General features: G+C 37.7%; 1 protein-coding gene across 1 annotated transcript; it reads left to right on the top strand.

Annotated features, from left to right (window-relative positions):
- The first annotated feature begins 6,315 nt into the window (after nucleotides 1-6,315).
- sp5a (Sp5 transcription factor a) lies at nucleotides 6,316-8,883 on the top strand. Its single transcript, XM_059561412.1, has 2 exons — nucleotides 6,316-6,522; nucleotides 7,248-8,883. The coding sequence occupies exons 1-2, from the start codon at nucleotides 6,472-6,474 to the stop codon at nucleotides 8,298-8,300; spliced, it is 1,104 nt and encodes a 367-aa protein (XP_059417395.1). The 5' UTR covers nucleotides 6,316-6,471; the 3' UTR covers nucleotides 8,301-8,883.
- The last annotated feature ends 3,686 nt before the right edge of the window (nucleotides 8,884-12,569 follow it).

Genomic DNA, 12,569 nt, shown 5'->3' on the forward strand with positions numbered 1-12,569 from the left:
TTTACCAAACTAGTCTTGTGTCTAAAAGATTTACCAAACTAGTCTTGTGTCTAAAAGATTTACCAAACTAGTCTTGTGTCTAAAAGATTTACCAAACTAGTCTTGTGTCTAAAAGATTTATCAAACTAGTCTTAACTTTGTCAGTCGATTCGCATGTACTCAAGTCTTTCCTCAACAATGGACTCTTTTATGTTCCATGATCTCTAACTTTTTTCTAAAGCTGTTTTGAAAACTTTTTACCATGACTTTTACTTTTTAAAAATGACTTTATGTGGACGTGAATATTGTAGCCAGATTTTTGCTCCTAAAATATAAAAAATCATGTTTAAAAAAAAATTCATTATTTGTTACCCTACATGTCAGGAAGATTTTTTTAGTTTTTTGAAAACTTTTTTTTTTATGCTCACCAAGGCTGCATTTATTTGATCAAAAATATAGCAAAAACAATAATATAGGGAACTGATTAAATAGCTGTTTTTAAGTTTAAGATATTTCTTCTTGTGATCAAAGCTGATTTTTTAGCATCATTGCTTCAGTCTTCAGTGTCACATGGTCCTTCAGAAATCACTCTGATATGCTGATTTGCTGCTTAAAATAATAAATAAATAAACAAATATTATTATCAAAATTCAAAAACAGTTGTGGTTAATATTTTTGTGTAAACCATGATAAATGTTTTATGATTTTTTAGAAAAGAAAGTTCAACAGAACGTCATTTATTTGAATATTTTAATATATATGTACATATATTACAATTGGAGTTTTTACTTTGACTTTTGAGTTAAATATATAATTTTGAAACGGTAGTGTATGTGAATTTGAAAATAGTTTTGTTATTCTTTACAAACAAACAAGTATAAAAAGGGTTCAAATATAATTTAATTGCATTTATATAGGAAATATAATATCCTAGTTGTAAAATTTTAGTGAACAATGTTTAAAAAAAAATAATGTGTTAATACAAAAATTAAATGTAGTGATTAGTTTGGCATGCGAAGGAAATAGAATGACACATTTGTCTTGTGATGTCTGTGCTGTTAAAAACGGAAACACAGAAATTAAATAGACTGTTAAAAGTGTGATTTAAGGGAGTTTATCCAAAAGTGCCCATAATTGGAGAAACAACTTTGAGCATGAAAATGCATGAGTCTGTAATCATGAGCTATGAGCTGAGCACTATCCCGCATGAGCACGGCCATATGGAAGCGCATGTAGCCCATATCTCCTGAAAATTAGCTAAAGTTTCTATTCCTGCGGGGCTTGGATAGAGGTCTGGGGAAAATCAGAGCATGAAATTGCGATTAGCCCCTGTTGTTTGAGCAGACCAGGAACAGGCTACAGGACTTGGCATGGCCGAAGGTGTAACCTGTTTTGTTTGGCCTTGCTGAAGCCCTCCCAGATGGTGCTCGCAGCTGCCACTGAATAAACGCAAGCAGGACGAGCGCTGAGAGAAGAAGTGGACACGGCCTGTTTACATTCAGCAGGAAAAACAACAGATCTGTCCCTTACAGTCAGAGCAAGTCTCAGTTCAGACGGTCTCTTACAGCTCATCATAATCATCCACACATAACCATTATGGGAAGTAATTTACCATATACAGCTTGAACCATTATCTTCTATACACTACTGTATGTGTTACAGAATGTGAGTTCTGGAATCATAAAGAAATAAAAGTGGTTTTATTTTAGCATCATTTAGGTACTATTAAAGTTTTTTAGTCGTAGTTACTTTAGTTTAATTATTTTGGTGTTTTATTAACTTTGCTGTTTTTTTAATTTTACTTATTTTAGTACATCAAATTAAATGTATGATAAATGACAAATGTTTCCTGGGCAGCTAGCTGAAATAAAATGCTTTTTTTTTTTTTATTATATGTAATTTCCGTTAACATTTATTTCAAATAATTAAACTTTTTATTATGGTTTTAGATTTAGCTTTAATTACTGACTAATGGGATATAATAAAGTCACTAAAATGCCAAACTAAATCTTTAATATCTCATTTGTGACTGTGATTCAAACACAGATCAAATTAAATAAAATAAAAGGCTCCCGATTCACCATTTTCTTATTCTGAGAAAAAAGACCTCTAGTAATCTCTCAGGTCTACTTTAAGGTTCCAGAAGAGATCCCAAATATTTCTCAAATTTGGCCAGATTAATTAATCTAAATACAAACTTTACGAATCCTTATAATCTGATGTGTTAATCTACATGTGCTTTATGTTTCTATTGTTTTATGTACTGTAAATCGCTCTTGGCTCATTCATGCATTTCACAGATGTGTTTTGAGATAAAGTTAATACTTCAGTAAAGCTGAAAGGTTCAATTAACAATATCTCTTATTTCCAGTTGGCCATCCATTGTTAAATGTTAATTTGCTTGAAAAAACAACTGTTTGTTGTTGTGAAATCTAAATGTTATAACTCTCTCTTTCTGTGTGCTCTGAAATGTTTGATTAATTCAGTAACAATGAAAGCATCAATAGTCTCGAGGACAGACGTCTACACAGGTCTTCAAACCCAATCCCACTGAGTCTAAAATTAGTAAATATCCATGAGCTAGATGTTCTGGCCCCTCCGTCTAACCTCTGATCACGCTCGAGGAAGCCAGACGTGACCCCAACAGTTACCCCGGGCCGGCGGGAACACATTGGGTCAGAGTTACGATGCCACACACAGAGGTGAGCGGGTGTTTAAGGGGCGACCTCTCCCTCATCTCCTGACCCGAGGCCCGTCAGCACACCGCTCCAGCCTGAGCACAGCCAACAGGATCAGGTTTCAGGAGGAAATGTTGGAAATTAGCAAGAGCAGAGTCAGGCTCAGAACACAAAGGCAGCTTTCTGTCAGGGAGAGACTTCAAAGGGCCACTGAGTGACTGCTCTGAGTTGGACTTTGTTGTAGATCGCTGAGGAAATTCACAGATGTTTTCTCATACGAGACACCATTACTGAGGCTCTCGGTCGCCCCGAGCATTTCTCTGCCTTTCCATCTCTCCTGCTCTTGTGTGCGAGACAGATGTGGATCCCCTTTTTCTTTTTTCAGACTTTTTGCTTTATTTTCTTCTGCTGTCTGTCCAGAAAACATGAAAAGTTAGACACGACTCTGACCTGTCTGAAAGAAGCGATAAAAATGTTGATGCTTTTATCAAAATGTCAGAAGACATCCATTAAAAGTGTGCGTCACCACCGAACTATTGTAGATTTGACTGATATTTAACATGTGATTTGGAAAAACTTTTCATTATCCCTATAAAGCCTACATTTTCTTGGCATTAAAATTATGAACATGATCAAAACTTTGTTGGAAAACCTTTTGTACAATGTCTACATGCCTTCTCTTGTTTGGTTGATTGTTCAAACTTTTCCAGCAAGTAAAAAGCCATTTAATGTGATTGTAAAAAGGTCCCCCTTCGGCTTGTGGTTCACGTGTCTTTTTGATGTGAAATCTTTACTGATTTTCATAGATTTAATGTAAAAATAACTTTTATATTGTTCATAATATTTCGAAATGAACAATTACTGGACTGAAGTGTCTTAGGTTTATTATTTGATTATTCATGCATTATTTTATTTTTGTAATCTTGCTAAAACGTATCAAATATAATGCAACAGGATTTTTAAGAACATAATATTTGTTCATCTCTCAATCGTTGTATTGCATTTATTATATGTTTTTGCTAAAACATATTATTAGGAGATGTAGAGTAACAACTGATATTTACACGCATTTTATGTAGTGTGCTGTATTTTTATAAAGATCATTGATTTACATGACAAGCATTTTATCTTACATGGTCAAATTTTTGCATTTATGTTTTATGTAACCACTGAAAACTAATCACCCTCTTATTTTTTTTTTTTCTTTTACAGATTGCCTTCTCCAGCCTTTTGCTGCAAAATGTGCTATATATATAAAATAATGAGGGGTAACTATTTATGTATGCATTCATTTCTCAGTATTTGGATTTAAGTATCTATTATGAAAGAAAAAAATGTTCTCTTTATCAGTTTTCTTGTAAAATAAAAAGGAAAAATACATACTGTGGTAAATTATATAAAGACCCTCCCTACATGGCAGACTATTGAACTGTTAATATTTAAAATTATATGTGGCCAAACAACTTGATTAGATGATTGATGGCTGACTCACTGTGCATTATTTGTTTCTTTTGTTGTTCCTGTTTGGTCTGAGCTGTTTATGAGCTACAGACCTCAGAACCAAGTGTGTACATCCTCTTGATAGAAAGTGATCAGCTGCTCAATAATGTGCTCCCTTCACTTTAATGAAGCAGAGCGTGTAAATGAGCGGCGCTGTAATGTTAGACTTGCTGTTCCAGTAACAGTTTGGTACAGATCTTAAATATGCATCACTGCTTCTCATGTTGATGTTGTAAAACACCTTCTGGTAATGCATTCATTCAACGACACAGTAAAGTTTCAGAAAACATAACATCTGGAAAGTAACGCACTGCATGGTTGTGAGTTGTGGTGAAGTTTCAGTCTTGTACAGTGTCTGTGTTCTCAATCCAGTCTTGACAGCTGTTTTGTATCCTAATCTGTCTGATAATTAAAATAAACAATTTCAAGGTTTTATTGTGTGCTGGCTACTTTTAAAACTCTTGAATAACCTGTATTAAGTTTACCAAACATTTTTAAATTCTTATGAGACTGTTTGTAGAAATCTATTCAGCGACTGTTAAGAAGAATAAACAGAATTGTACTCAATGGACTGTAGGGAAACTGAGCTCTCCTCCCGGTGGGAATCCCACTCCTCCTCAATTACTATGTGAGAAACTTTAATCCCATCAAAAGAGCTGATCTGCTTCGACATCAACTACTCCAAACTGCTCGAAAGGGACCGTTTAAAAAGTCATAGATTAGACACATCTCTCTGTGGGTCTTGTTTTACTGAAGCTGGACTGATTTGACGGTTTACTTAATTGCCTGCAAAACTTTGAAACTCCTAAACACATCCTACTTTGAGGCGCTTGTGTTTTTTAGCACTCGTTTACGATGCTTAGTCCCTGATTCCTGTGATGTTTGTTTGAGGTGTTAAATGTGACAGAGACAGGGTTTCACTGAAGGCTTGACTGGTTCGGGGCGGAGAAGAGGGAGGAGAACTGGAAAATGTTCAGCCTTTTTAAAGATTGGCTCTCCTCCTCTTGCCATGCCTACAAATCACACAACTAAGACATCATCTCCATCATGTCACCTCCACACCTTGATGGATTCACATTGACTTTCCCAGAGTGCTGTGGGATTGTTCTTTACTAAATTATTTAACTATGAAACAATAAGCAGTCGCTTGTTCTCTTTGGTCTTTAATCACAAGCAATTAGTGCAACCAAAGGAAAAGTGCTTTGTTATTTGTGGCAGAAACAACCGGATCCTATACTTTTATCATTTGTTAAAACCCTGTGGGTTTCCCCTGTCTGTGGGAAATTTGTAGACTACTTTGGCTGCCATTAAATCTGTTGATCAAAGTCATGTGTTTCAGACATATTTCATGGTTCATCATTAGCCTACTGTTGTCAATAAATGAAAGTGGTATTATTGCATTTACTCACAGGACAACTTCTAATTATTACATAAAATATCAACACCAGACTTCATCTCTTCTATTTGTTCTTCCTATTTCAATTGCACAATTTTAATGTAGCTACATTATTTTTTTTTTATAAATTGTGCACTATATCCGCATTTTTAATGCCATGTTCTTTTATGAATAACTGCTAATATGTCGTGTTGCTGTGATTTTTGTTGTAAGCCAAACTCCTTGGGTAACTAATGTATCCAATAATAAAACTAATGTATCCAATAATAATAAAATAATAATAATAATAATAAACTACGTGTGAACTTTCTACTGAGTCAAATGATTCCTTTCCTCTTGAAGTTATCTCATAAGCCTGCACCAGATCTCTAGAGATAACACACAGTCGCATTGTTACACAACAAATCCTTAATTAAAGAAAGGGGGATCGGGTGACTCCTGCATCCAATAGCGGGGTCTCCAGGCGGCAAGGGGCTCTTTGATCAAGAAAATCCAATTATTTGTGTATGTACATTTCCCACATAGTGATTACTTCATTAATTGTCCCGCCTTTATCCCCACCCGTCCCATCCCCCCTAATAATCAGCCCTTTTATCCAGAGCAACAAACACACCATAGGAGCTTTGTGTGGATTCAGAGGATTTGCTTCCCCCTCTCAAAGAGCCGCTCTTCTTTGATGATTGGGCAGCGGCGAACTTCAAAGTCATAAATCTCACTCCTGACTGGCTGGCGGCCCACCAAAGTCCTTATCAAATCCAAAGAAGTGATCCTTCACTCCCTCAGATGGCCCAGGGATAGCTGGAGGAGAGGAAGCGACGCGCGCGCACTTTCCGTGAGAAGACGTTTTCAAGTATTTCAGAAGAAGTGAATCTGGCTGCTTTAAACCGGGAAGCTTGAGGAACTCGAGGAAGTGTTGCCATGGCAGCTGTGGCTGTGCTGAGGAACGACACACTACAGGCATTTCTTCAGGTTCGTCAAAAGTTTGAGATGTTGCTGAAAATGCTCTTCGTAGAGCGCGTGTCGCGGATAACGCGAAAGAAAAGACTTGGTGGTTACTGACGAGCAGTGTCTCTGAACTGCGCCAACTCCTGCAGATAACGAGACATTTCTACTTTATTAGGCGAGCGATTATTCGAACGAGTTTATATTTAATTTATAGAACATAAGACTTTACGTGTTGTTCGAGTTTTTGAGAGTTTCAGTTCGATTTTTATCACCAGCGGGTTAATTATCATTAGTGGATCAAAAAGTGCACTTAACTTGTTTTGCACTTTAATTTGAAATTTGTGATGCAGATGCAGTTGAACTTCAGTTGGATAACTTTTTTTACAGTGTATTTCATTAAGATGGCAAATATCTCAGATTATTCAAATTTTTTTTTTTTTTGCTTAAAAAATATTGAGAACATATTTCACCAATGCAGCTAAAGTTATGCATATTCATATAACCAAAGTCTGTCGTTTTGTCTAACTTGAGCACAGATCTTAAAGGTCATTTTGGCTCATTTTGAAATCCTCTCAGAGTAATCCTTTATAAACATCGAGGTTAATTTGCGTCTGTGAAAAATTTTGTTTGTATGATTGAACAAAACATGTGGAAGCGTTTCCCCAAAAAGTACAATAAGATCTTTAAAAAGTGTTTTCAAGCATGTGTCATGTGCAAATGTTTAAAAATGGCTCTTTCCTACGATCCAGGATCGCACTCCCAACTCCTCTCCGGAAAACAGCAAACACTCTCCTCTGACGCTTCTAGCGGCGACGTGTAACCGGATCGGTCATCATCACGGATCCACACCCACAGACTTCATTCAGGTTCCCTACGACACGACCCTCGTGTCTCCGTCACGGATTTTCCACCCTTGGAGTAACGAGGCCAATCCCCAGTCCTCGCTTTCCAACAGTTCTTCCTTTGGACTATCCTCGAAATCTCACCTGCAGGGCTCCTATACCACCCACCACGAGCTCCCCTTGACCCCTCCGGCCGACCCCACGTATCCTTATGACTTCTCTCCGGTCAAGATGTTGCCGTGCTCCATGCAGTCGTTACAATCAAGCTGCCCGCCGACCTACGTGCCGGCCGTCACCTACGCAGCGCCGCCCCCCATCCCGCACGGTTTCGTCCCGGGACACTCAGGGCTAGTCCATCAGCAGCAGAGACAGCTGTCTCCAAACCCCGGGGAGGAAATACCGTGGTGGAGCCTTCAGCAAGGAAACCACGTCAGCCACCCGGCGAGCCTCGGCCCACACCGCTTCCCCATCCAGAGGGGCTTGGTGTTAGGACACACAGACTTTGCACAGTACCAGACTCAAATCGCAGCCCTCCTCCACACCAAATCCCCCCTGGCCACCGCCAGGCGCTGCCGGAGATGCCGGTGTCCTAACTGCCAGTCGTCCAGCTCCAGTGACGAGCCCGGGAAAAAGAAACAGCACATCTGCCACATCCCCGGGTGCGGGAAAGTATACGGCAAAACGTCCCACCTGAAGGCGCACCTGCGCTGGCACTCGGGAGAGAGACCCTTCGTGTGTAACTGGCTCTTCTGCGGGAAGAGCTTCACCCGATCGGACGAGTTACAGAGGCACCTGAGAACTCATACCGGGGAAAAACGCTTTGTGTGTCCGGACTGCTGCAAGAGGTTCATGAGGAGCGACCATTTGGCCAAACATGTGAAGACGCACCAGAACAAGAAGAGCAAAAGTCACGAAAAGACCTCTGATTACGTCAAAAGAGAAGACCTCAGACCTGTGTAGTAGACTTGGATGACTATAGACTAGTGCAATATATACAATCTTCAGGATCCTCATGAAGTGAAAATATTTTTTTATTTTTTCATTAAAGAGGCTGTTTTTTTTTTTGTTGTTTTTTTTGTACTTGTGAATATAATTTTCAAGCCAATTCTTTGGAAACTTTGGAAAATGTTTCCGGGTCCCTGAGCTACTCAAAACATTAACAAGTTTTAACTTGTGTTCAGATCTCTATCTTCGGTGGAAGATTTCTTTATTCTGTAAATATATTGATAGCTTTTGTTGAATGAAAGTGTCAGTTCTCGCTCCTTGTGGGGTGTTTTAGCATGCTATTGAAAACCATCTGTTAATCTTTCAACATGATCGTGTGAAAATAAAGACTATGACTTGTACGTGCCACTGAAATATAAGACGTGGATTTATTAAAGTGGATAGATTTATTTTTAAAAGGAAAAATGTTAAACAGATGTCAAAGTTTGAATTCGAGTAAGTTTTATAGTATGGGAAGTGTGTATGAAAGACTTAACAGAGAAACAGTGAAACTCTGTTAAAAGGTCTAGCATAAAGCACTGTGAGATTTAGCAGTCATTAGGATTAGGAAGCAAAAGACAGCTTTTATACAGCATTAAATGAGTTTAAGAACAAAAAATAAAATAAATATTAACTGACATGAGCTGTATTCTTCTGTTTTTCATAGTCACTCATAAGCGTTTTGCAGATGCAGTCAGTATTTGATTTGTTAAATATATAAACACATGCCCAAGTTATTCTACAAAACATAATCTGTCTGTTTGTAAGAAATCATCGTAGTTATTTTTATTTTTTTTTGCGCTGCATTGAAATCCTAAAGTCACATTCATGAAACAATGATGTGACTAACTGTATGGCAGATCTTACCATCACGTCAGATTTTTATTATACGTTCATATAATACCATCTGTGTGATGAAGTAGAAAATATAATATCAGTACTGTGGCGTTCAAATACAACATATTTCTATGCAGATTTTGGATCCTGATGTTGTTTTTGCTGAACTGAAATCAAATCGAGTCAGTATTATCCTCAGTCTGTGCATTTAGATTTTTACCAGATGGTTTCTGGCAATTCACTCTGAAAAGGAGTATTGTAGTTCTAATTAATTATTTGTTCTGAATTAAACTGAAAATTGTGCACGTTTTGTACTATAAAAGACAGAACACCCTTAAAAAAATGTTTTATTATTAAGTGAGGTCTCTTCTTGCAGTTTCTATTATCTTGCATTGCTAAATCAACGGAGGATAAATTAAGGATACATGTATTATTGATATTTGGAAGAGGGATTTTGGTATTCCATGAATGCTATAGTGCGGTTTCTCCTACAATAGCGCCTCTATTGGTAAAATCCTGGCACAAATCACGAAACCCTTCTCTAATGTGCGCACACTTACCTGAATTTAGAGGATCTAGCTATACTAATTGTTATAGTTATACTAGGGTTAGTGTCTAAAGTCTGTATACAGAAGTGCAAATACAGCAACACTTTAACTAGTATTATACTGCTTTTACGATTTGAACTGCGAATATAACTGTTACAATTCTACAACCCGAATTCCGGAAAAGTTGGGAAGTTTTTTAAATTTTAATAAAATGAAAACTAAAAGACTTTCAAATCACATGAGCCAATATTTTATTCACAATAGAACATAGATAACATAGCAAATGTTTAAACTGAGAAAGTTTACAATTTTATGCACAAAATGAGCTCATTTCTATTTTGATTTCTGCTACAGGTCTCAAAATAGTTGGGACGGGGCATGTTTACCATGGTGTAGCATCTCCTTTTCTTTTCAAAACAGTTTGAAGACGTCTGGGCATTGAGGCTATGAGTTGCTGGAGTTTTGCTGTTGGAATTTGGTCCCATTCTTGCCTTATATAGATTTCCAGCTGCTGAAGAGTTCGTGGTCGTCTTTGACGTATTTTTCGTTTAATGATGCGCCAAATGTTCTCTATAGATGAAAGATCTGGACTGCAGGCAGGCCAGGTTAGCACCCGGACTCTTCTACGACGAAGCCATGCTGTTGTTATAGCTGCAGTATGTGGTTTTGCATTGTCCTGCTGAAATAAACAAGGCCTTCCCTGAAATAGACGTTGTTTGGAGGGAAGCATATGTTGCTCTAAAACCTTTATATACCTTTCAGCATTCACAGAGCCTTCCAAAACATGCAAGCTGCCCATACCGTATGCACTTATGCACCCCCATACCATCAGAGATGTGGCTTTTGAACTGAATGCTGATAACATGCTGGAAGGTCTCTCTCCTCTTTAGCCCGGAGGACACGGCGTCCGTGATTTCCAACAAGAATGTCAAATTTGGACTCGTCTGACCATAAAACACTATTCCACTTTGAAATAGTCCATTTTAAATGAGCCTTGGCCCACAGGACACGACGGCGCTTCTGGACCATGTTCACATATGGCTTCCATTTTGCATGATAGAGCTTTAGTTTGCATCTGATGATGGCACGGCGGATTGTGTTTACCGACAGTGGTTTCTGAAAGTATTCCTGGGCCCATTTAGTAATGTCATTGACACAATCATGCCGATGAGTGATGCAGTGTCGTCTGAGAGCCTGAAGACCACGGGCATCCAATAAAGGTCTCCGGCCTTGTCCCTTACGCACAGAGATTTCTCCAGTTTCTCTGAATCTTTTGATGATGTTATGCACTGTAGATGATGAGATTTACAAAGCCTTTGCAATTTGACGTTGAGGAACATTGTTTTTAAAGTTTTCCACAATATTTTTACGCAGTCTTTCACAGATTGGAGAGCCTCTGCCCATCTTTACTTCTGAGAGACTCTGCTTCTCTAAGACAAAGCTTTTATAGCTAATCATGTTACAGACCTGATATCAATTAACTTAATTAATCACTAGATGTTCTCCCAGCTGAATCTTTTCAAAACTGCTTGCTTTTTTAGCCATTTGTTGCCCCAGTGCCAACTTTTTTGAGACCTGTAGCAGGCATTACATTTTAAATGAGCTAATTAAGTGGATAAAAGTGTAAACTTTCTCAGTTTAAACATTTGCTACGTTATCTATGTTCTATTGTGAATAAAATATTGGCTCATGTGATTTGAAATTCCTTTAGTTTTCATTTTATTAAAATTTAAAAAACGTCCCAACTTTTCCGGAATTCGGGTTGTACTGTAAATCGTGAAATGTATTCATATTCTATGAAAAGAGTTATTTTCCTGTTTCTTAGACACACTGTAGGCCTACAATTAAATTTTATACATAAAACCTCTTTCTCACTGAGGACATGCACTGGGATAAAAGCATCTGCTAAATGCAAAAATTCATTCATTGAATTAAAGTTAAAGTTTATGACAATTTGGTGTTTTGAAATGTGTTGCTCAAATGTTTCTGACTTCATGTGCTTCAGTATCCTTTAAATTCCAAGGGGGAAAAATATTTCCTTATATATATATATATATATTTTTTTTTAATGTCATTTGTTGTACACATAAAACAAGACAAATTATTATCCAGACGTTCATAGTCATCTCTTCACATTCATTCATGTTTTCAACAAGTACTTTCTTACTAGAGTGACATAAAAACACCTGATTGGTAAGTTCGGCCTTAAACATCATGAGAGGCCCATAGAAATTAACCACCGATTCGCTGAAGCACAAAATAGATACGAATTGCCATAACACTGTGTTGGTACTTGCTTATAATAGTCTATTAATCATGTTACTACTAAACTCTCACATTACCAAGATGAATCCCAAAATATAAGACAAAAGAAATCGGGGTATTTGTCATTCTGATTCACAAAATAATGTGTCAGGTGCTTTAGTAGATGTGTCAGTTTTGTTTTGACCGGTGTCGTGCTATAGAATAAACAATAATTCAGATGACTCAAAATGTCCCTGAGGGATCTGCAGATGTGCCTTTTCAGGTACAGAGTAACGTGTCTCAATGTGTCACTGCACCAGCAAGCAGTGAGTTGTTCCCACAGGGCAGACAAGGCTGTTCCTCTCCTCCAGAGGGTGAGATATGGTCCGGCTATCACAGCAGCACATGTGGCGTTGCACCGAGGGACGGCTGGAGGGAGTTTGTGTTTAAGCCTCACCGTGACCTGATCTGAATGCCACACTCTGATCTTCCTTTGATGTCAGTCTGTTGAAAGGCTGGCAGAACCAGGCATTTAGACACACATACTTAAGCATGCATATTTGAAATCTAACTGTTTTTTTTTTTTATGTGTGAAAAAATATATATAATAAAGCTA

Source organism: Carassius carassius, chromosome 11 (assembly GCF_963082965.1).
Source record: "Carassius carassius chromosome 11, fCarCar2.1, whole genome shotgun sequence".
NCBI classification, from domain to species: Eukaryota; Metazoa; Chordata; class Actinopteri; order Cypriniformes; family Cyprinidae; genus Carassius; species Carassius carassius.